Raw genomic sequence first — 25496 nt, 5'->3', positions numbered from 1 at the left:
ACCTGGGTGTCTCATTTGACCCTGAACGGTCCTTTCTCCCCCACATCCACGTCATAACTGATACTGCCTACCACCACCTTCGCAACATTGCCAGCCTCACCCCTCAGGCTGCCAATACCATCACCCACGCATTCGTCACATCAAGGCTTGATTACGGGAACTCCCTCCTCATCGGCCTTCCCGACTCTTCCCTTCACAAGCTGCAGATCATCCAAAACTCTCACGCACCAGGCTCCGGAACCCCATCACTCCCACCCTCGCCCGACTCCACTGGCTCCACATCCCCCAGAGGATCGAGTTCAAGATCTTCGTCCTCACCTTTAAGACCATCCATGGCCTTGCCCCCTCCTACCTCTCTGACCTGCTGATTCCCTACCAACCTGCCCGCTCCCTCCGTTCATCAGGCTCTGGCCTGCTCCATATCTCCCGCCCTATCATCGGTGGCCTGGCTTTTAGCCTCTCTGCCCCCACACTCTGGAACTCCATCACACGGTCCCTTCACCTTGCTTCCTCTCTTAACTTCTTCAAAATCGGTCTCAAGGCCCTTCTCTTCGACTGTACCTTTGGTCTCCCTCCCACCTCTCTGTCTTCCCTCACTCCTACACCAACCCTCCCCCATGCTCGGACCCTGACATCTGACTGTTCAGCGCTTTGGGACGTCCTCCCGATGTGAAAGGCGCTCTATAAATGTCATTTTGTTGTTGTTGTAGATTTAGACCTTTAAAACCCTGCAGAGAATGGACTTTCATCCCATCATTTGTCCTGAATTAAAACCCTAACCAGATTGAAGCTAATCCCCTGAAACACACTGTGCTTATGCTTCATTTTTTTTAAAAAAGATACTCACTAGTTAATGAAGTCTACCGCTTGTGTTTTGAGTTGATCCGCACTGTGTAGATCTGCCAGGATTAGAATTTCTGCTGCATTTTCCACAGAAAGATTGCTACATAGAGCATCCTCGCACATCACCTTCAAGCGCTCCAAAGCATACTGAAACGGAACAAGTGGTTTGGACAAATCGATTAAACAGGTTATCACCACTAAAATCGAACAAATATCCTTAGGTGTGTAAACAGCTTTAATTTTAAGTTCAAACACATGCGTATTCCATCGACAACACAAAAGCTGAATATATCTGTGCACGATCTTCATGGGTTTCGTCATTTCAATACTAATTCATCTGCAGTTTTGAAAATATATAGAAGAATATAGGCATGTTTGTGCAAAAGCAACCGTAAGACCACAGAGGCAAAATAAAAGATGATGTCCAACACATTTGGCTACCCTTTGACCTCCATCACTAGAATGAAAAAGAGTAGGAATGGCAGCAAAATATTCAACGATAGTCAACATACAATACAAAATTTACATTGGTACAGTGCCGTTCATTTCGGGACGCTGCTGTGCCCAATTGGCTGCTGCGTTTCGCCAACAAAATATACAGTCAATTCACATTATAGTACATTCTGTGTAGCGCTTTGAGAAGTCTTCAAGATGTGATAAGGCGCTATATCAAATGCAAGGATTATTATTATTATTATCCCAAGGCGCTTACAATACCGGCTTTGCACATAAAATGGGTTGGGATCCAAAGGGGGCAAGGAGGGGAAGGATGACCAAAAGTGCGGTCAAAGAGCTAGATCTTGAGATGGACCTTAGCCTAGCACCATAAAAGCTGCTAATACATTAATTGAATTTATACGCCAATGGATTGTTTCCCTCCAAATATGCCCGCAAAATACTTTTAATCTCGTTGTAACCGACGATCAAATACGAAACAGAATATGAAACAATCAAACGTGGATTCCAAATCCTGTGGAAAATGTGAAGCAACATTCAGATAGCAGCTGAGATGAATTACAGCCACCTTGTGTTACATATGCAGGGCTCAAGACTGTCAGCAGGGAAGTAGAATTCTAATCTGAACGGTAAGCAATCTCAAACTCCATTAATGTACAGTACCACTAGGTTTGCAGAACACAATAGACTGCACTGTTGGTACTTGCTGAGACAGGTAATGTTCTGTAATGCTAACAATCACACTGTTCAGTACGCACCTTTACAAGATTACTCGACACGTTCACTCTTTCTGACCCAGATAAAATGATGACGTTCTCGTTACTAACAAGCGTTTTCACACGATTCCATTAACACCCCAAGAACTCCCGAAGTCTTCTCTGCTTACGTTTCATGCACTCTTCTTAAGAAGAGTACCCTTCTCTCACATTCATTTCTTTACACTTCACCAGAAATTGCTACCAGGTCAGGGTGAAACATTAAGCAAGCTTCCTTAATCCACACACACGCGCGCGCGCCTCTGTTTACCTAGCAGCACGTAGGAACCCGCTTGTTAGTTGATTGGCGGATCGCTTTCCCGGGGATAATAACCTCTGGCTCTATCTATCCAGCACCCGAAAAGGCAATGGAAATGTTTTAATCATATTTACTGCTGATGTGTTATTAAATATGGGAGCAGATGGTTTATTAATAAACTCCAAGAAATCTCAATCAGTACAGGAAGTGAGACAAACCAAATTCCTGCAACGCTTCAGTTAAAAAAAATAAACAATGCTAATTTAAATCCCAAAGCCCAAGCGAGATGTATTCAGCTTCTGACAGCAGCGGCTTAATTACTTTGAAAGAGAATTTAGCTCAGGTTATGAGTTGAATCAGCACTTAAGGGCTTAAGATTGTCGTTTTCTCTTTTTGAAAGCACAGAGGTGTGTGAGATTTGAAACAGAAAATGAGCTGATCTAAGAATTTGCAACAACGCAGCGTGCTTTTGCACTTTTTAGCAACTATACTTTTAAAATAAATACTAAATAATATGAGCTGTCCTTTCTCCCTCACATCCGCACTACAACTGGCACCGCCTTCCATCACCTCCGGAATATCGCCAGATTACGGCACTACCTCACCCCTCACGCTGCTGAAACCCTGGTTCACGCCTTTGTCACCTCAAGGCTGGACTATGGGAACTCTCTCCTCGCCGGCCTTCCCGCCACCTCCCTCCACAAGCTGCAGGTCATTCAGAACTCTGCAGCTCGTGTACTGTCCCGCACCAGGCTTCGGGACCACATCACTCCCACCCTCGCTCGCCTCCACTGGCTCCCCATCCCCCAGAGGATTGATTTCAAGATCCTCATCCTCACCTACAAGGCCATTCACGGCCTCGCTCCCTCCTACCTCTCTGACCTACTATCCCCCTACCTACCTGCCCGTACCCTCCGTTCCTCTGGCTCCGGTCTGCTCCACGTCCCCCGCCCCAACCGCCCTACTATCGGTGGTCGGGCCTTCAGCCTCTCAGCCCCGAGGCTCTGGAACTCCATCCCCCAGTGCCTTCGCCTTGCTTCCTCCCTTTCCTCCTTCAAGGCCGGTCTCAAAACCTTTCTCTTTGACCGTGCCTTCAGCTCCCCTCTCGACTCTCTTCCTCCTCCTCGCTCCCTCCCTTCCCTCCCCTCACCCTGACCATTTCCCCCTCCTCTCTCCCTCCCTTCCCTCCCCCCACCCTGACCATTTCCCCCCTGCTCGGGTCATGACCCAACTGTGCAGCGCCTTGGGACGTCCTCCTGACGTGAAAGGCGCTCTATAAATGGAATCTTGTTGTTGTTGTTGTTGTAATCCTTGCATTTGATTGTGGAGTCCTGTAGCTCAGTGGTTAGAGCACTCGCTTTGCAAGCGAGAGACCTGAGTTCAATTCCAGGCAGAGGGCGAAACCTTGGGCAAGTTTCCTTACTCCACACAGAGCCTAATAATAATCCCTCCAAAACCAAAAACAATAATAAATTGGTCATTTTCAATCTACGACTGTTTGTGGGACATTGCTGTATGTTTTGTGGGCGAAACACGGCAGCCAATTGTGCACAGCAGTGTCCCAATAATAAGTGTAAATAATGGTCAACAATGGTACAGAATCTTTCCCCGTATCCGCCATCTTACCTTGTCAGCAGCTGCAAGTAAGTCATCTGCCATTTTGTCAAGATTTGGAGCCTTTCCTGTATAGATGAAGAACATCATCTCCTTAAAAACTTCGGGCTCCACATCATTGATTTCCACTCGATTCTGTAGAAGATCAGATTTTTTTTTGAAAACGAAGAAGGGTGAAAGGGTGAAATGAAATTCCTCCAATGAGTCTATCTCAATGCATCTCGTTTTCTTTTATTTTCTACTGAGTTTACTTGCTGGAATGTGATTACAAGGGTGGTAGGCTTTCACCGCTCGCTCATTTAACCTGCTATTCTGCCCTCGAGACAAAGGAGTGAGTTCTATCCTCCTTGAGGACGGGAAGTGGTTGAGGACATTGCCCACTGGTAAGCATGGCTCAAGTTACCCAAATCTCTAATGGTAACATTTGGTGGGAATTTACTGTTGCAAAGTTGCAAAGTTCACTCATTTTCTAAGGTTTTGCATGCAGTAAAGTCCTGATAGCTCGACCCTGGCTTAACTTGTCACCACCCCGTAATGTTATCATGCTGTCGATATCCCGGCCACATTTATTTATGTCTTCATACATACACACACACTTTATATATATATATATATATATAGATATACATACACACACACATAACTCGCCACTCTGGATAACTCGCCACTGAGCCCTTTTCGCTTGTGGCGGCGAGTTATCTGTAAATAATGCACACTCTGAATTACATTCCATAGTATATTCTGATTCACACTGAGGATCTTAAGAGTTCTCTTTATTACGGTACATTTGTTCATTTAACCTGCACTACATTTCTTGAAGATACCACAGAATACAGCGCATATTTTAAGATCAGTTCCATTACCTTTTTGCTTTCTTCCATTTCATGCTCAAACATGGCACTGAAGACTGGGGAACGTGCTAAACATAAAAAGATTTTATTAATTTCAAAATCGGCCAACAGGACTTCACAATTATAATACATATGTTATGCCAATAGAACCTTTCCCCTGCACCTAGACTGTTAATAATATTGCTAAACAAACCAGGAGCAAAGAAGCCATATTCGGCCCAAATGTTAAAGACGAATTCAATCTGAACTATGAGAGATATATAATAATCCTTGCATTTGATATAGCATCTTATCACGTCTTTGAGATGTTTCAAATCGCTTCACAGAATACACTGTCAAGTGAATTGACTGTGTATTTTGTGGGCAAAATGCAGCAGTCAATTGCGTACAGCAATGTCCTGATGAAATGAAAGAGAGAGATTTCAGAATGGCCTCCACACATGCTTCCATTCTAGCTTTTTCTTAAATGAAGGCATCAATTTTTAAAAAGATTTTCACTTTCTATCAAAGCTGCTCTGATGGATATGCCAAGAGCCCATTTAATATGGGACATTGCACAGCAGTAATATACCATATGCACAGCCATCTCTGATTTATTCAATGGTCATTACTCAAGATAAAAGTAAACTCCTAATTGCAAACAATTTATATTTAATACACAGAGCATTTCTACATCCAAGCACCAATTAGTTTCAAATCATTTCAGCTATACGCAGGAGACCATGGTTAAAAGTGGATGCTTTCCACCTTGAGAGCAAACAGAGAGATCAGTTTTCCTTCATGATACGGCTTGCTGCTGCTTAAAACTATTAAATGGAAAATTTAGAACTCTGTATTTTTAAACTGAGTTTTCTTCTTCCAAATTGCATGGTGATATCTTCTGGCCACATCACGTTTCAGAAAAATGCATAAATTACAAAAGTCACCCTTCACTGATATACTTGCTCACTGCATGTTTCCCAGCAGTACCAAGTATCTGGTGATAAAAAAAAAGCAAACTCTTTCTTGCTCTTCAATAACTAAGGTCGGTGGAAAAAGTGCACTTTAAATCCCGTTTCTACCTTGTGGATGGAATAATTACAAACTGAACACTGTAAAAGTCTAAAACATTTAAATGTTTAGAAACGTAGGGGAACCCATTAAGTCTAAAGTCTCTGTGGGACAATCTCATCCCTTTACGGTCCTCAGATCCATCTGTCAACACCTTGAGCATAATAATCATCCCCACATTTGATAGTGCATAATCACATTGAGATTTAGTCTCAAAACACTTCACAGTTGTTTTTTTATTAAGTGCAGAGACTGCATTTGTAGACAAATGGAGCTGTCAATTTGTGCACAGCAATACTTCACTTGGTTCATGAACAACCAAGTGAACGACCAATTAACTGGAGGATTGTTGGAAGTTACACTCGGAGAAACTACCTTCTCTTCCTAAAAGGTCACAGGTTCTTTAACATCCACACGAACAAACAGATGAGAGCACAGTTTAACATCTCATCCAGAAGGATGGCACGTTTAACAATGCTGCGCTCCTCAATACTGGTCTTGAATGTCAACCTAGACCATGAGTTCAGTGTCTGCGACATGGGACTTGAACCCACTGCCTTCTGAACAAAAGACAAGTAGATGTGCTACAACTGAGCCAAGTTGTCACGCATAGCACTTTATGCCCTCTTTATACTGCATTTTTCACGCTAATTTGACACAAAGGATCAAACTAAAATCTCAGAATAAATTGGGGTTGAGTAACACGGCGATGGAGTTCATTGTACTGTAGAAAACCTCCTCAAAGGACCTTGAAATGGTGTTACCAAAGAAAGTAATTCAGAGTCAGTCTCAATGATGTTGAATAAATTGCCACTGGAAGTTTGTGGGCTGTCCATGTGTATCAAACCTCTTCCAGGAGCATAAATGAGACATTCATGGGATCATGGCGACTAAAATTTAAATAGTCTGTCTGGAAGAAAGTAAGAAAGTGTGTGCTGGTTTGTTTGTGAAAGAGAGAGGAAAAAAACAACGAGCATTCTTACAAATATACTCTCCAAATCAAGTAGAAAAAATAAACTAGTCCTGATAATTTACAAAGATATTACTGAGGCTTGATCTAAAAATTGTTCCACATGAAAGGCTTAAACTTTTCCGAATAGTTTATAACAATTTAATATTGTAGCTATTGCCAGCTCTCTATTGGACAGAAAATATTTAGAAGAACATACGCAGGTGCAGAAACCAATATAAATGCAGGAATGTTTTTTTGGCGGTGGGGACACGGAATAAAATCCATGAGCAATTTCAATTGGAAGTGACATTGATTTACATATTCTACCAACAATTCCTAGAGTGGAATTGATACCCAGAGTATGCTCCATGACAAACCATTAAGTGCAGCATTTATCTCATGAGCAGAATAACGTTGTGTAGCGCCTACTGAAGAGTTAAACGTCACATTATCAAAAGTGTTTTTATGCCATAAAGCAGGTTATATAAAGACTGCAAAGTCCAAGATACACTGAATACTGCTTTTCTTTTGCAAAGTACTGATATTCAGGTCAACACAGTTCCATTTTCTACCTTATCGCCCACAAAATATACAGTCAATTCACTTTACAGTATATGCTGTGAAGTGCTTTGAGACGTCTTGAAGACGTGATAAGGCACTATATCAAATTCAAGGATTAATATTATTGTTTAATTGTAAAATGTGGATTATGGTATAATATCTATATATAATACAGACCATAATTATACAGTTAAAATATCTGTGGGAGCTAGAATGTTCCAAACCTGCTAAGATTGCTTTGTGTGCTTGAAATTCCTTCCCTGCTACACAAAGGCAACAGTCTGTAAACCTGGAGTTCTCCCACAAGCCTCCAAGTTCATCTGCCAGCCGACATTCGGGAACTTTCACCATGTTCATGGTGTTCTGGCCGGAGATATTCACCGAGTCCTGGACCACACTAACCTACAGCAGTGAGAAAACACAAAACAGCAGCATTAAGCAAACGTGCATTCCATGCTTTTTACCCAGAGTTGTGCTGATTGACACATGGCTCTTACCCAAACAATATACACGTGAAAGTCTCATTGGCTTGGTTACTCACAAGCAAAGTCATGGGTTTTCCAATGCATGTCAGATAACTAACTGACTAACCAAAACAAGCATCAATACTGACAGAGTTTATCACCTAACTTTGTATAAAGCAGGTGTAGCCAGGCCGTGGAAATATAATGCAGGTTAGAAGGGTACCCTGGAAATCATTACAATGCATTTCCTAGTTTGATAAGCGATTGATTTGTTGAAATGCCAGCTTCCTTATCAATTCAAATACCAATCCACGAATTTGGCCCAAGGCTTGAAAGGCAACAATTGAAAAATTTATTCATGCTTGAAACAGCAATTCATAAATTAAAGGGATCGTATATTCTTTCATGGTCGCTTCAAATTAAAATTACTGAAACAGATTTCATTTAGTTCCCGCCACCACCCCAAGAAAAATTCTCTTTGTATAATCGTTTTTAAAGGTTCTCTGCACGTAAATACATTCACATGGTTTTGAAGCTTTTGTGTGCAATAAAGTCCACTCAAGATGGTGATGGTAACACCAAGACAACCTGGAACAGGAGGCAACTACATTTAGTTTGTGTTCAGGCATCTCTTGATAATAATAATAATCCTTGCATTTGAAATAGCGCCTGATCACGTCTTCCAGACGTCTCAAAGCGCTTCATAGTATATATTGTATATTTAGCTGGAGTTGGATTACAAGATCAGCCATGATTGAATGTCGGGGCAGGCTCGAAGGGCCGAATGGCCTACTCCTGCTTCTACATGGTATGTTAGTTATGTTATATTTTGTGGGCGAAACAGACAAGCTATTATACAAATATATAAATGCGCTGATGACTTTGAAGGAATGACTTCGAGACTTGCAAGTATGTAAAGCAATTCATCTTCCACCTTGAAAATGAAATTACAGGCTCATAACTACTGTGGAATACTCATCATTACCAAAAACGATTCATTAGATTGTGTGAAGCAATCTGTTTGCTGTGAAGCAAACAGCAATAATAATCCCTCCAAAACCCAAAACAATAATAAATTGGTCATTTTCAATCCACGACTGTTTGTGGGACATTGCTGTGCGCAATTGGCTGCCGCGTTCGCCCACAAATATGCAGTCAATTCACTTTACAGTATATTCTGTGAAGCACTTTGGGACGTCCTCCCGACGTGAAAAGCGCTATATCAAATGCAAGGATTATTATTATTATTGTGTAATTTGTGGTTCACTGTCAAGTTTTCTGGACAACTGAATATACCTAGCTAGCTATCACCCATAGCTAGTTAGGGAGTGATTAAACAATGCATCCACTGTAATGTGATTAATCATGTAAACTGGTAAGATTTCTATACAAAATAAAGCACTGGGTTCGAAGGACAAAAGTCAGCTGTGTCAGTTTTGTTTCAAGGATTTCAGGTAACAACAAACAAAACAATCCAACTGTGATCTCACCCCATGAGACAGAAATAGTTCACTAGAATTACTGAACTATCAAGAAGTTGGTTTGATTTCTTACTCCCCCACTAAACTAAATCAGCCAAACAAGAAAGAGGAATCCTTCTGGTCTGTGCCTTCAGTTCTTTGTCCAGAAACCTTAAGTTTATCATAAATTCCGTTTATAAAGGATAAGAAACCAGCACTGGAAAAAAGCACAGTGTCATTGGAACAGGCTGCAATTTGGTGAGGTATCAGCTGGCAGAAGACACTCCAGGAACTGTATCTAATTCTAAATCACTTTCACAAGCGAAGACTGGAGCAAGGACCAAAAACAAAGCACTTGCTCATCCTGGAGCTTTAGTTGTGTTTGTTTATTTTAGCCTGGGACGACTGTGCCATTAAAATGAAATACTTTTGTTTTGCCTCCTTTTGCATTTCACTGGTTTGGGTTTATACTGAAGAACGAATGACTAGCAGAAAATTACAAGGTGGTAATTTAAATCGAGCAACTATGCTAGACCACCTAAACCACAAGAGGAAAGCACAACTGTCAGCTGGACGTATAAACAAATTGTTGAGGACATCAGTTGCAAAAGCCTGCAAATCAGGTTAAAAGAACATACTAGCCACAATAACTCACTAAAAACACAATAGGCCAACTAACAGGTGAAAGTGTATGAAGCAATACTGAAATAAGACAAGGTATTCTAGCTTCTATTGATACCATTTTGTTTTTTTAAATAAAAAAATCAGGTTAAAAAAATACAGATGTTGCTAAAATATGCACCTGTTCAAGTAAAATCTTATTCAAATAATAATAATCCTTTCATTTGATATAGCACCTCATCATGTCTTTGAGACTTCTCAAAGCGCTCCACAGAATGTACTGTAAAGTGTAGTGACTGTGGGTTTTGTGGGCGAAATGCCCACTGGTAGAATTGGTAGAATTCAGCATTCTACCAATGTGGAGGAGTCGGTTTTAACAACAGGGTGTGCTCTGCACAAGATACCAGAGTAGGCACTGTGAAGGTGATAATGGTAGTTCCTATCGTTGTCCAAGGGGACCACTGGATAACTCCTTCCCTCTTCAGACATTAGATTTACAGAATAAAGATACCTCAAGGAATGTTTCTACAGACCAAGGTCACTGGCACTCTGCCATTAGACTCCTGCAGCACCTGTGGGTATCGCACAGACAGGCAAACAGCCATATGGCGAGAAAGGTATAAATGATGAGCATTGTCAAAAGTAAACCACTTAAAATTCTACACTGTAGCAATTTTTTAAGGCAAAAAAATGTACCCAGAGTTTCCTGTATAGATAACTTGGCAATCAGAATATTGTAGCTGTTTCTGCAGTTACACTGATTTAGTGCTCCGGGACATTGTTCACGTGAAGGCCGTTATATAAATATAACTTTTCGTTTGTAATTATTTTCACCAATTTTTTTCACTTTGTTGCTGTGTGCAAACTGGTTAACCGCTTTTGCCTACAAAATACACTTTATATATTCTGAGCAGGCGCTGTATCAAATGCAAGGAATCTTGTTATTTATTATTACAGTACATCCTGTGAAATGATTTGAGACTTCTTCCTGACATGAAAGGTGCTGTTTCAAACACAAAAAGTATATTTTTATAAAACTTTTAATAGACATACTAAATCAGGTTTTTTTTTATGATTCCCCCCNTCTTCTGTAGAGGCCTGAGACAAAGATCATTTTCTTTCTTTCATTGGTCTGTGTTCACACTGATTTGGGACACTAATTCCCTACATTTCTCAGATAATCTCCCTGCACTCAGAATTCATACCACCTTGCCTCAGACAGCACAAGCAAACTTCTATTTTCTAATCCAGTTGATTTACCTCAAGTTTTAAGGTCAACTACTTGCTATGTCTGCTGGGAAATGGATTCAAGCTGCTCAAAAATACTTGATTTGCTAACTCCATCAAAGGATGATTCCATTTTTTTTACACTAGATTAAACCCAGACTTCAAAGGTTAGAAGACTGCGTTCCAAATCAAAGTACCATGGAGTCCTGTAGCTCAATGGTTAGAGCGCTCGCCTCACAAGCGAGAGACCTGGGTTTGATTCCCAGCAGGGCGAAACCTTGGGCAAGTTTCCTTACTCCACACGCCTGATAATAATCCCTCAAGAAAAAAAGAAAAACAATAATAGGTAGGTCTCTTCAATCCATGACTGTTTGTGGGACACTGTTGTGCTGCTGCTTTTCACCCGCAAATATACAGTCAATTCACTTTACAGTCTATTCTGTGAAGCGCTTTGAGATATTTGGAAGACGTGAAAAGCGCTATATCAAATGCAAGGATTTTTATTATTACCACAAACTTCCAAGATAGTTGTTATTACAGCAGAATCATTTGCCTAACAGTCTCAAAGGAAAAGATTTTTTAAAAAATTGAGAAGGCTTCTTATTTACTGGAGCCCTATATTTTCAGTGTTGGATCAGGAAAAGGACTCCTTAAAAGAAAATGGAAGATTATTTGTAATAAAAAGAATCTAATAAATAATAATAATAATCCTTGCATTTGGTATAGTGCCTTATCGGGTCTTCGAAATGTCTCAAAGCGCTTCACAGAATATACTGTAAAATGACAGTCAACACGTGTTCTGAAAAGGTAGGCTTCTCTGACCAATTTCATGGACTCAAAAGTCAGCTTGCTTTTTTTGCATCTCAAAACCATGAACAAACCAGAAGTCACTATTATCACAACAAATCCAGTTTGCAAATATCACACTTTAGATATCAACAACGCAGCGTAAAATCTGCCATTGTTGACAGCACACAATTCAATCAATTTGGGCTTATGCGGCGAGATGAAAATACTGGTCAAAATAACAAGCACACAACAAATTACATTTGTATAGGGCCTTTGACATACAATCCAAACCATAAGCATTCAAACACAAGTAATGATTAAGCTTAAACAAGCTCATGTGACTGGCTTGAAACAGTTTACCACCACATGAAATGACAACGCTTACACTAATATTGTCTTCCTACAGGAAATAATCTATCAGCTCTCTGAAAGCCCTTGAGGGAAACTTACTTGCTCAAAGCTACGTTTCATTAGGCTAACACAAATAGGCTTCTCGTGGTTACAAGATGTTATGTAATCCATCAAAGGAGAGTCATATTTGTATTTGCTTAAGTGTAGAAATCTCTTTTTAAAAAAAACAGTGGCACAACAAATTTGCACAATCAAATGGGAAATACTGCACAACGTTGGAATCAAAGCACCTTGGGACTTCCTCTTGACGTGAAAGCTGCTATACAAATATAATTTTGTATTGTAGAAACAGAGTTCAGGATAACTGAACTTAGCCCAAATTTCATGAGACTGGACTCGATGTGAAACTAAATGCAAATGAAGCTTTGCATTAAACCAGATGTAAGAATTGATGTCCAGTGAAAATCCAGGGTTAATTGCACTACTTGAATGTGCAGAAGTCAATTCAGAAAAGGCACAAACTAGAACACATACTAAAAAAAATTTCAATTTTGCAGATTAATAAAAGAACAGTTGGCTTATCTAGCATGTACTTGAGGTTGGCAGCGTGAATTATAATATACACTCAGCTCTTAATTTCTTTTTGAATCATGCCACAGCTGCAATTTAGTTTTCTGAATACACCATCTCGCGAACATCACAATATTTTTCAAGACACTGAACTTACAGACACAGGCATTATTTTCTGAAACTATAAATTTCTTGATTCACATTCTCCCTGTTAAAGCCCTCATATAATAATCCTTGCACTTGATACAGCGCCTTATCACGTCTTCGAGACGCCCCAAAGCGCTTCACAGGATATACTCTAAAGTGAATTGACTGTATATTTTGTGGGCAAAACTATTATTAGAAATAGCATTGGGATTTCAATACTTTGAGCTTGTTCTGTTATCTTTGTGGATCATGGCAGGTCTTGTATTTGAATGTATTATATATATATACATACACATATACATATACACACACACACATATTGATAGTTCTTAACAATCCCAATGAATTCATCTCTTTCGATAACTTACTTCACAGAACAATGTGAGTTTGTCGTCAGGAAGAAGGCCATTGGCCTCATCAAGCAGAAAATCCCTTCGAATAAACTTCTTGAATCCCCAGTCCTTCCCTTGTACAAATCGATATGCTCGCTGGCTCTCTGCAAAACAAGATTAGATTCATTTCTGCTTAGCTAAACATTCAAGAATGTCACCTAGATCAATCAGAGAAAGTCTCGCCAACTTTTTACAGTTCAACTCATTCAAGATGGATATCAACAAAAAAGATTTGCAGCTACCTGGACAACATCCTGTGATACAAGTTTGGTCAAGCAACAGATGACAGCATGGTAAAATAGACTTTCAGATTCCAGACACACCCATTTATTATGCCGTGAAGCTGGCCTAATCTAAATATGGCCTTTAGTCTTCAGCATGAAAAGGGATTCAGTTATAATTTGAACACTTCCAGTATGCCAGTGAACCCATCTGTTCAAAAACTCTTTGCACAAATTTGCCTGTAATTTACCCCAATTAAAACTAAATCTTAAAAGTTTGAAAGCAGAAATATAAAAGATTAACAATTAGATTTTTACAAATATTTTGATTGCTTTTTACTTAAAACACTGGCCTGTTAGAGCAGTTTGCATTTGTCAACTGCAGTTTTACTACTCTTCCACCTGAATAAGTCAGCTTGATTGCATATAGAAGCTAAACATTAAAAAACATTATAGATCTTTATAGGTTTACATCTTTAAAATAATCAATACATTACCAAATCCCGTCAAAAGCATTACAATGCCCATAGATAAACAGTTCTGATGACTCATTGCAGAAAGTGCTAGATTTATCTGGCTTGAACCAAAATAAAATGCAGAAGTGAATATAATTTCCATGGCTCCATGGCATTCAGGAAAGATAGGATGGACAGGAAAAGTAAAAGGATTGGCTTATATGCAAACGACACCTGGAAGCTTAAGGCAATTGGGCCATTATCACAGGGAAAAACTGTGGTGTGAAATTCTCTGGAGTGTTTAAGACAAGGGTATGGTTGGCATTTCTGGTCTTTAACCAGAACTACTCGGCAATGCGCCAATATTCGTGTGAGTGAAAAAAGAAAGATGATACTGATGGGGAACTTCACCCAAACCCAATATAAATTGGGAAGAAGAAAATGTATGACTGTGCCAGGTAGAGATATGCACTGAATGCTTTCTCCTAGATTTAATTGTTATAGGTGACCTAGAGACTATTGAAGGAATAGTATTTAGACTACCAGAATATAGCAACCAACCGAATTATAACATTCAATAGAACTTAGAAACAGCAATGTGTAACCAAAACCTACTATGCAATGCTAGTTAGCCAAACAGATGTGGGAAAAGACACTATTTAAGAATAAATCAGTTCAAAATTAAATGGACATCCTCAAAAAGAAAGGTGATTCATGCAGGACAAATACGTATACACGTACATTAGAAGCAAAATAGAATAGCAATGCTCCGAAACAGATCATGAGAAAAATAAGATTTATAAAGCTAATAGAAAGCAGAGAGAGGAGAGCAGGACCCTTGGGCCAAGTAGAGAACTCTATAAAATATAGAAAAGCAAGTTAAACGATTTGAGGAGCCAAGCAAGATTTGAAAAGGAATATAGCAGCAGGTGGAAACAAATGCTGTTTTTTCCCCAATATTATAGCAGGAAAACAGCAGTCAGAGGGGGACTTATGACGACTAAAGTTCAAGACAGATACCAGAAGTATTTATTTCTACAACGGGTAATCAACAGCTGGAACAAGTCACCAGAAAGGGTAGTTGAAGCTGGGAGATAGGACAAACTGCTCAATTCAGGAATGGGAAGAAAATAGTGTCACTTTTCTGGATGGATGGGATAAGAACGTTTTCTTCCTCTGAAATGTTCTTGTGCACTCGTGGAAATATTAAGGATTGGGCAGTTTAGTGAGTTAGATTATTGCTTTTTACCTCCAGGAATTGGGGTTGACTCCAGCCCAGACTGATCGGCTAAAAGTCTCTAGTCTATCTGATGTGTAATATTTGAAATTAATCTGGGCAATTGGAATTCGGTTCCTAATTGATCTGGGCTCATAACAAATGGATAATAATAAAATTGGTTAATGAAGTAGATTAAAAAAAGGCACACAATTGGAGCAATCTTCTTAAGTTGCAGCTGAAGCACTTTCATTGTTCAAAATTAAAAGCTTTACTCTCCAGCTATAAATACCAGACTCCCTGGTAGTGTCGGAAGTTGACCCTTGAAATCATTCGCAACTTCTCAGTGACTCATCCCTAACCTGGATAAGCAAAGCCCCCTCCCCGAATCTATAAAAAACATGATTGACTCAACACACTGACTGAGGAAACAGATTTTATGTTAAGCTTGTTAAGAGAAATATTAGTCCAGCATTTGCAGAGGAGTGTTATATATAAGACCCAAGCTACAAGTTGATATTTCTTAATACAATAAAGGAATAGGATGGTTATAGCAATTATATAATTAAGCTGGAATGTAACTGTGCATACGCAAAAGCTTTGGATGCACCAATTGCAATTCATAGTCGCACAACTGAATCTCAGGATACAGTAAAGATTTCAAATATTAGATTAATTAGGTTTTTCATAGGGCAATAGTTTTTTGTAATTGCAATTCTCTTTAAAAGGCCAATTACCTTCCAATTGGGATGCCTTCATAGCCTAAGTAACTAAACTGAAAGGCAGAACAATACTACCAATAGTTACCTTGAATCCAATGGATAATTAATTGTGTGAGATTTGGAATGGGTTACTATAAAGCACGACGATGGAATGGAATGGTAAACTGTCCACTAAATTTCCACCTGCAAATCTGCAACCATCAATATTGGCTAGCTCTCCAAATTGAAAGCAACAGCAAATTTGCAAAAAGAAATTGAGAGGATGTCCCCTTCTCCGAATGTGCACTAGTTTTATTACAAGCAAAGCTTCCAATCTTAAAATAACAAACGAGAAAAGTCAAGCCCACAAAATCACCTCCGGCTTGGGAGAAGGGGTTTAATCAGCATTGAACATGCTATTCAAATGGTATGAGCAGAAAAAGCGACATGCAAACAATAATTCAGAGATGAGAACACTTACCCTAAGCTCGTTTTTTAAAAAAAACGATAGCTCTTAACCAAATAAAAAACCTTAATATTCCTATTACTTTTAAATTAATTCAATTGAGGAAAGCACTCTCAGTTTAGCTGGTTTAATGGTACCAGTGATCAACTTGGTATCAATTTCAGTGAATTTGTAAGTATTCGACTCATGATAAAACTTGTAGAGAAGAAAATAGTCAGCCAAGATAGATATGGATACTTAGGGAGTAAGAGTATTGAAGAATATGGAGAAAGAGTGGGGTAATGATTAAAAAAAATCTGCTGTGAATAATAATAATCCTTGCATTTGATATAGCGCTTTTTACGTCTTCTAGACGTCTCAAAGCGCTTCACAGAATAGACTGTAAAGTGAATTGACTATTAATTAATTATTAATTATTAGTGAGCCATTAATAATACAGCAGAATTGACTCAAAGGGGTTAAATGGCCTATTCTTGTTCCTGTCACTTGCCAAATTTACAGTTCTGGTTGAAAAGAGTGGTTCTTATAGAAATTCAATTAAAAAAAAAATTCTTAAGAAGTGGAAGCAAAACAAGCAACAGTCCAGGTAGCTCGATCAGGTCAGCACTAAGGCTACCGATGTTTAGGCATTTGTGGTTGATAAAAGTGAGCATCGGGTCTTATTTTTCCTATATACAGGGTGACCAAAAAGTCGTGATACCATTACAATGTCTAATAAGTCTTAAAAAGAAACGATGATATATATTTTTTGAGATAATAGGGTAGTTTTCATGACTTTTTGGTCATCCTGTATTATGAACTTAAATCTTCTTTATGGACATCTCCATGGTGAACTCGCTCAGAGTCCCGCACTTGATGAAGCCACACAGGCTCACAGCAATCCAAGGAATCATTGGTCTAGTTTATTAATAAAACTTAAGAGATGTAGATGTGTCTGCAGCTCCTAATGGATAGGACGGGTCTAACTGGTCAAGTGCCATGGGTGAAAATACTTTGCACTGGTATAAATGTGCAGTTACCATTGAAGTATAGAAACATTTAATAGCCAGTGATTTTTTTGCTAAGTGAACCAACAAAGAGGGTTCGCTCCTTAAAACGATTAGCAATTTCTATATCGTTACAGAATGAGTGAGGCAAACGTTAATGGAGTTTTAAGTGCTGTGTATTTGCTAAAACTTCCAGATCCTAATAAGTCACGTTTAATTATTTTTTCCAAAAAATCTGGGCACACACGCTTTCAAACAAAACTAGGTTCTGTTTATAGTCGGCACTTGTACTGTTTCAAAGATAGATCGTGGGAAGATCATTCATAGGAACTACAGATAATGCAAAGTGAATTTGCTATCGTAAACAATCGGTATTTTTAAATGTTACTGCAATGGCAATTTGTTGTATTTTGACAGACTGCACCGGTCAAAAGACCAGATCTGCAGATTGCTTTTAGCAAGCCTGGGTTTGAAAGGATCCCAGCCTTAGGTGAGGAGTAGTCAGTCGCTCACGACTTGTAAGTGTATAAATTAAACTTGATAACTTGAACAAACCATCACCTTCGCAACTTGGGAGTGGTGAGGAGGTGAGGGGGGGAGAGAGAGAGAGAGAGAGAGAGAGAGAGAGAGAAAAAGAGAAGAGAGAATGATTTTTTTTAAAAAAAGATGCGTGCAGACAGCAGTGGAAAGGAGCATTAGCCAAAAATATATTCCTTTCTTCGGACCAGATTTCACCGCTGAAGAGAACTGCATTTAAATGCTGAGCCTCTATCTAAAGTGTACCATCACTTCACTTACCCATCGCCTTAGTTTCTTCACCTTTTGCGTTCAGAATGGAGAATTTAAATTTTGCTCTGACTTCACTTTTTGGGCAGCTGACTAGCAGCAGGTAGAGTGATAGGTAATCTTTACTTTCCTCATCTAAACCCTTAGGGTTCACTCGAAGGCACCTTAAATATACATAAAAAAATGAAATGTTAAAAAAAATGAATGAATCACATACAGGCTAAAAAAATAAAAGCATTAAGTGCCTGCCTGGCCTATTTTTTTTAATTCTCTTTTTTTGGGGCATCGAGGCTTTTACCATTCTAAAATCTGGTTACTTCAAAATGCTATTATTGCTTCTGTCTGACTTTCCCCTTGCACTCTCGATAGCGCTACATCAATTAGTTGCTATGAATCACTTCAGGGTTTATGTACCTACTACCTTTTAACTATTCTGAAGGACTATCCAGGACACCACAAATAACCCACCTGAATACAGAAACTACCACCTTATTCTACTGCTACTATAGGGTTTTCAAAATACCTACAAAGACCTCCCCAGCCCTCAATCTCATAACTAATTTTTTTTAATATTACCTATTTATTCTGTTACACTATATTACGGTAGTTCACTATTTCATTCCCTAAGTGCCACAGGCCAAGTTACTTTTCACCTCTGAGCCACTGAAAGGCAAAGCATGTCGGTCTTGTGAGTAACACTGTTATGTTTGTCCCTTAAGCTCAAATTTAGAACATCAATTCTCTCTCCCCTTTTCTAGTTCACCATCTATTGCTAAACATTGACCTGACATTCTGTGTTTATGATTAAAAGTTCCCACCAACTGAAAGGTTAAATGGGCGAATTCAAACAAAAGAAAATACTGACCGGTAACTTAAAAGAAAAATTCCAATATATGTTTTGATGCTATGAATACCAAAACTGTATATGAAACGGTTCTATGTGCCTTTACTTGGCCTTGATAGGACAAAGGCTTATAAAACACACCAGAGGATATTCACACACTACTTCACGATAGCAGTACGAAACTTAAAACTGGGACATTATTGAAGCAGATATAGTATAGAACCAAATTGTCAGAATTTCTGATGAACTTGATGTGTTAACACATTGATAATTACAATGGGAAAATAGGATATTCTTGTATTCTGCGCTAAATGCTAAAGTATATTTGGTTCAAATTGGTTTTCCCATTAATACAGTAACCACGAAACCTTAATTTGGTAATTTGCCTTTTACAACAAATGTAAATACTCTAGCTCCCTCTAATTAGTTACTTGTCCATTTCCCCCACATTTCTAACACTTGAATGCTACCATCTTTATCCATTTATAGATTTGAAGGATGACATTTCTTGTCTAGAAGTGGAAATAGGTCATTAACACAGTGCCAGGACATTCACTGAAATGAGATGTGTGGCTCTTCATGATTCTGTTCAGCCCAAAAATGTATTGATTTACTCCCCCACTCCACAAAACAATCAAGGCAATTTTCGGTTCCACATGTCAATTGTCAATATCAGCAGCAGAATTACCGATAGAACAATTCTAACAATATTAACCTGTCATTTCTCCTCCCAATTATTTAAGCAATATCACCCAGTAACCTGCCAAGGATATAGTTCTTATTTTCTCCCGACTAAGGGGAATTAATTCCATCAGCAATGTCACACACACTGCCATGAAGTAAGTGAATGACCAATTCATCTTGAGGAAAGTTGGCCAGGATAAAATTAAAATATGAAAGTAGCCCAATTATGGTGCTTGAAGGGGCATGGGGATATGGCAGGACAGTGGGATTGAAAAANCATCTTGCTCTGAGAGCTGGCACAGACTCGATGACCTGAGTAGAAATTAATGTAAGGTTCTTTTCCAATGATCTATTGTCTTTCAAGCTAAGGGAAAATATATTCTGCTGATTGATGGATTTTTGTTACTCTTTCAATCTGACTACAATTTTTGAGCATATTTAGAAATTAATCATCCTAGAACTAGAGGATAAATCAAACACAGCCATGCATTACTGACCAAATACCAGCAATTGATGTTTTACTATTAAACATCAACATTTTTGACAAAAATACCTTTTCTAATACTGCACCTGTTCTAATACTGTAGAGTCTTTCAGCAGCACAATCTTCTATTTAGCTTTCAACAAATTCCAAATCATTTTAGCCCATTTGGGTTTTAATATATTATAACTTATATAAAAACAAGCCCTGCATGCAACACGAAAGACAATATTCACAAAGTTAATGAGAATTTTGGCAAAATGATTAGCTACCAGCACAGCAATAACAAACAGAACAATCAGCCATTAAAACATTGAAGTGGCTCCTTTGGTGACTACAGTTCGTAAACCTTAAACAAAATAGTCATAAGGGGAAAGGTCCCAGGTTAGCAGAGGTGGGGCATCGGGAAGAAACGATCAGGGATCCTGCTTTTGATCACTATACAGTGAACCCTGCAGGAAAGTGCATGTGTGTGAGTTTCGGATCAGGCTCGGCAGTAATGGCCCTGAGGGACAACAGGCCAACCAACATTCTTGGTCTAAGCTCACACTTGAAGAATGGTCAAGTGCGCCAAAGTGCCAGAGGGAAGAACCAAGCCCAAACTGTGGAACCGTTCTTCAATACGAGCCAGAACATTCAGAAAAGGAGAATGACTAAATGGGGCAAGGAAATGACTTTAAAGGTGTATCAATATAGCATCACCTCAGCCTGTTCAATCTACAGTCTTGGAACATTAATAAACACTATTGGCATTGTAACTATCTGCAGAGAAATTGATGACAGATGGCTCCTTAATCCACAAAATGCTTTTTCATATTTTAAGCACTTAAAGTATTGAAAGCCTCTGAAGATGCCAAAGTAGCTTACAATTTCTTCATTACTGCATAGTTTATCTGCGTAGTGAAAGAAGGTCTATTAATACCACTAGTCCTGCCTCCAAACTGAATTGTCTTGCTATTGCCTGATAGTGCCAGAAGGAAAAGGAGAAAGCAAGGAACGCTGGCAGTGGCATATTCTATCAGCTGAGAAACTGCGACCAAAAACAAAGGCAATAAACAAGGAAGCAGAATACAAACACAAACAAACAAATCTATCACCTTACTGTATCCCTACTTAAAGACTGATGTATAGTCGGAAAAACTAAATACATGCAGCTCTGGGGAAAGCAAGCTAAAATAAATTATGAAAAAATGAAGAGGAAAACATGATGTCAGCCTGATTTTGGTCATTTTTTCCCACATCCTTGTTTAGATGTTGAGATGCACGCTCTGTGCTCTCTCAGCAGGTTGCTCAATTAATTTGAACTAGTGCTGAATTACACCCCACATACTCAAGACTTAGGACCTTTGCTGGCTGCTCAAAGTGAGATAACTTTCCAGTATAGCTGTGTAAACTAGATTTCATCACAAGTTCCACAAGAAACAGAAACTGTGTTTCAAGTTGTCGACATTGTATCATGACGATACAACTAACTCCTCAATAACATCTATTTACACAAAGATAGAGAAACAACCTAAAACACTGAATGAACTGATTCAAAAAATACTTTTCAACTAGTATGTCAAAGAAATGAACATCTTGTTTGGACCCAAAAGGTAGTAGGACACTTGCCCAAAGAGTATGTAGCAAAACAGGCCAATATTAAGGTAAATTTGACTGCTGAGCTTCAAATTTATACAACCTGCCTTTGACTTTACAGTACAAATACAATGCTTTAATTTAAATAGTTGCTGCAATCAGCGTCGTCCAAAAGGTTTACAGACAGAGGTTCAAAAAGGATTCTGAAGTAATATAGTGTTCCTCATTCATCGCTTCAACATTTTAGACCAAATTTTCATAACCTCAACAACGGAAGTTACGGTGCTTGAACAAATATGCCAAACCACTGTTTCAATTGGGAAGTTACAAAATATTATATTCAAATCAATTTTACCTTCTTCACAAATCTTTTGCTAACAAAACCCCTTCCCCAAAAATGATTTTGCTCTCTGTTTCTAGCTCCTAACAGATAACTGAAGGCTTATTTGAACCCCTATTTGTAAAGCAAAATGACTGCAGTGAGCTCCACACTAACCACTTTAATTTATCATTGGCTCCAGATGAGAAGGTTGAGCTCTTGATAACTTCTCCCATTTCTTCGCGGCAGAAACTGAAGTTGTTGATGGTCCACATGTAGGAGAACTTCACCACTTTTATCTGGCAATTAGAAATATAAAAGAAAACGTGTTTGAATGAACTCTATCCCACAACAAACGTGAAATGTATATTTTTTCAATATATTGTAATTCATAATCAATCAAAGAATACAAATGTTTCAATTCCGCCACACAAGTCCTACTGCCACGAAATAGAAAATCACAGAATTCATGATCACCGTTGTATTGGTTGTATAAGTCGTAACTTGTGTCCCTTGCATCTAGGAACAGTGCAGATTATGAATTTGCCAAGACTTTTTCAGTTAAACTAGCTCCTATATGCATTTATATAAGGTCCAGTAGAATAATAATAATAATAATCCTGATTATAAGATGATGCTTAGGATCCATAAAATCCCAACCACTTATGATGTGTGCATGTGCTTAAGCCAACTGTGGGTCACGAGGGTCCTGCTTTATAAGCAAACTAGTTTTATGGTTGTTGACCATTAAACCAAAGTCCTAGATGAATAAAGTTAGCAAGAGTATCGAAATCCCACTTCTGTGGGTTTTTTTTAAAAAAACAACTTTTCAGACTATTTGAAAACAGATAAATTTCTGCTTGTGCTCCAGCCAGCATGCAAACTGTTTGATCCTTCATTTCATGGGTGAATTGGTCATTCACATTGTATTTACTTACAAGTATTCATTAAGCTTGCAGCAATTGCCTACAAGGCACTTTGAGATGTTTCAAAGGGGGTTAAGAAGGCTATTGGGAGGACCCAAGCGTGGCTCTTGCCAACCTGTGTTTGTGGCATTAGGTAAGCAAGGTGCATCCCTCTGTGTGCATTCCATTACCAGTCAATGAAAACCAAACCAACCAAAAGAATGACAAGGATGATCTCCAGTTAAGAGGAATGAGCTATAAGCTGGGCCAATAGAAAAGTGCAGCTGTGATGTCTAACGTGTCAAGCTTATTCCAGACATCCTGACGTAAGTGGTCTGGGACACTACTCTGCGTGAGGGGCACTATATAAAAGCAAGATATTCTTAGATGTTATATTATTCCTCCACATTCGGGTTCAGCCTCTGCACTTCCTCTGGGGAAGGGCAGTGGATTGTCACAGTGACCAGCACTCTGCTGAGCCAGAGAACAATGCTCTCATACCACGCTATAGCGGATTTTGCAAGAACGATCCACTGTACATACCTGTGTATAACACCAGCTTTCAGCTACAGGTCCACTTGACATTTCAGCCGGAGGTGGCGGACTTGGTACCCTTGACATCGCCAGCTTGAATATTATAGGATTTCACAAGGCAGGCGAAAGAAATCTTTATCGGGTTTACCCTAGTAGTGGAAGAAAATTCACACATTTATTATTTAAAGATCAATCTGTGTATTGTGGAACACTCTGACACACTATAGCTGCAGCTCACTGAACATGACTTCAACAGCCCTTCCCAACCCTGAGTGACTTCTGCCACCTAAGGACCAAGGGCAACGGCATCACTGAAATCCCAGTGCCTTGGGACGTCCTCCTGACATGAAAGGCACTGTACAAATTTAATTTGTTGTGGTTGTTGAAACACCACCATCTCTAAATTATCTCCAAGCCGCACGCCACTCTGATTTGTACATAAAAACACTGCTCCTTCATCATGAGTGGGTCAAACACCACATCCAAACTGAACATTGAGTGAGTGTGACTGCCGCGTTTCACTCACAAAATATACCATCAATTCACTTTACAGGTATCCTGTGAAGCGCTTAAGAGACATCTCGTAGAAGTGATAAGGCGCTATATCAAAAGCAAGGATTAGATTATTATGTAACATTGCAGTGGTTTAAAGATCAGGCCCACCACTATTTTCTTAAGTCAAATAAACACGAGACAATAAATGAAAAATAGCAGCATCGCCTACTCCCTGAGACAGGCAAGATAGCTGTCGCATCTCACTTGGAAAAATTGAATTTGAAGCTGTGTTAAAAAAAACACACGTTACCCCGATCTTAAGCAGAGCAGAACTAGGCAAAAAAAATTATAATGTTCACTATTATAATTCTGCCGGAATCTGAAGTGGCAGCAACAAAAAGTGTGTTTGTATACAGCACATACTACAGATGTTTTTCAGTAGTTAAAGCATCTATATATTCAGGCTGTAGAATTCTGCCATCTCAGGCAGCAGACCATCTGATAACCCAAAGTCATCACACAAATACAGATGTGCAGTTAGAATTCCTTTAGAACCTGCATTAAACTGGCTTGCAACGTTTGAAGACTCTGATATGGAAAGATATAGTGCAGCTAAACCGTGCATCTCATTTCCTGCCAGCATCAAAAGAAAGCTGGAAACCATTACAGTTGCCAATGAAAGCACACTTGTGAATGCGGTTTTGCAACCGTCAAGTTCTACAACTATTATAGGCAGCTCAAACCCATGGCTGCGCACACAGTAATTCAATACATTTTAAAATTCAGCTCCATGTGGCCCTGAGCTATCCCAATTGTTGCAGCACTGTCGCCTTTTGAAGTTGGCACCCTAAATCATAAATTAAAGTAAAATATTATAATCGGAAAGGAAAGAAGTTTTACTTTATTAAATTGGCAAAGATAGTTGTGCAAGCAGGGATTCTCCTATTTCTAGCAACTTTTGAATCGCAATTATTCAACCCACTAAGGCATCGCTTGTCAAAGAAATCCAGCAACGATCTTCAGATTATATAAAAAGTCTTGAATGACATGATTTTATAGGTCTGTGTATTTCACCAAAATTAATATTCTAATTAGTGGTAAAGTGGTAATTTTTTGGTGGCATGCATCCTGCAGACTTTGGAGTTGACAGAGATTACAGAGATCAGGGTGCCAACGCTAAACTTCCACATATATTTATTTGGCTGTAAGTCCCTACTTGAGATCAATCAGGTCAATCATAGAGAGTTTGGCCGCAACTAACTTTTTTTTTGTTGGTCAGCCAGATGTCTGGCTCCTGCGAAAACCCAGGACCGTAATTAAGGGTATCCGAACTAGACAGAGTTCTACATAGGTATGCTATCTACACATGGAATTCCCTGCTCCCTGGTCTGCCCCTCCCAAGTTCCTGCTGATGTGCCAAGTTGGTTGCTATGATCAGCAGTGTCAATCGGACCCACCTGGCT

At 39.1% G+C, this 25496-nt stretch overlaps 1 protein-coding gene and 1 non-coding gene across 5 annotated transcripts in view; one reads left to right on the top strand and one right to left on the bottom strand.

The window, feature by feature from the left end:
* The window catches only part of LOC103183823 (speckle type BTB/POZ protein), a 50654-nt gene that overhangs the window by 6053 nt on the left and 19105 nt on the right, over nt 1-25496 (bottom strand). For all 4 annotated transcript variants that reach the window (XM_007901516.2, XM_007901515.2, XM_007901518.2 and 1 more), the window contains 8 exons: nt 23548-23687; nt 22277-22398; nt 18206-18357; nt 13339-13466; nt 7566-7743; nt 4791-4846; nt 3940-4062; nt 848-990 (listed from right to left, as the gene is read on the bottom strand). In XM_007901516.2, coding sequence (XP_007899707.1) covers nt 848-990; nt 3940-4062; nt 4791-4846; nt 7566-7743; nt 13339-13466; nt 18206-18357; nt 22277-22398; nt 23548-23625 — 980 coding nt within the window. In that variant the 5' untranslated portion in view covers nt 23626-23687. The remainder of the gene's footprint in view (nt 1-847; nt 991-3939; nt 4063-4790; nt 4847-7565; nt 7744-13338; nt 13467-18205; nt 18358-22276; nt 22399-23547; nt 23688-25496) is intronic.
* On the top strand, nt 11316-11387 carry trnav-cac. Its single transcript has one exon. It is a non-coding gene; the product is annotated as a tRNA-Val (tRNA).

Source organism: Callorhinchus milii, unplaced genomic scaffold (genome assembly GCF_018977255.1).
Source record: "Callorhinchus milii isolate IMCB2004 unplaced genomic scaffold, IMCB_Cmil_1.0 Scaffold23, whole genome shotgun sequence".
Taxonomy (NCBI): Eukaryota; Metazoa; Chordata; class Chondrichthyes; order Chimaeriformes; family Callorhinchidae; genus Callorhinchus; species Callorhinchus milii.
This window is presented reverse-complemented; position numbering and strand designations above follow the sequence as displayed.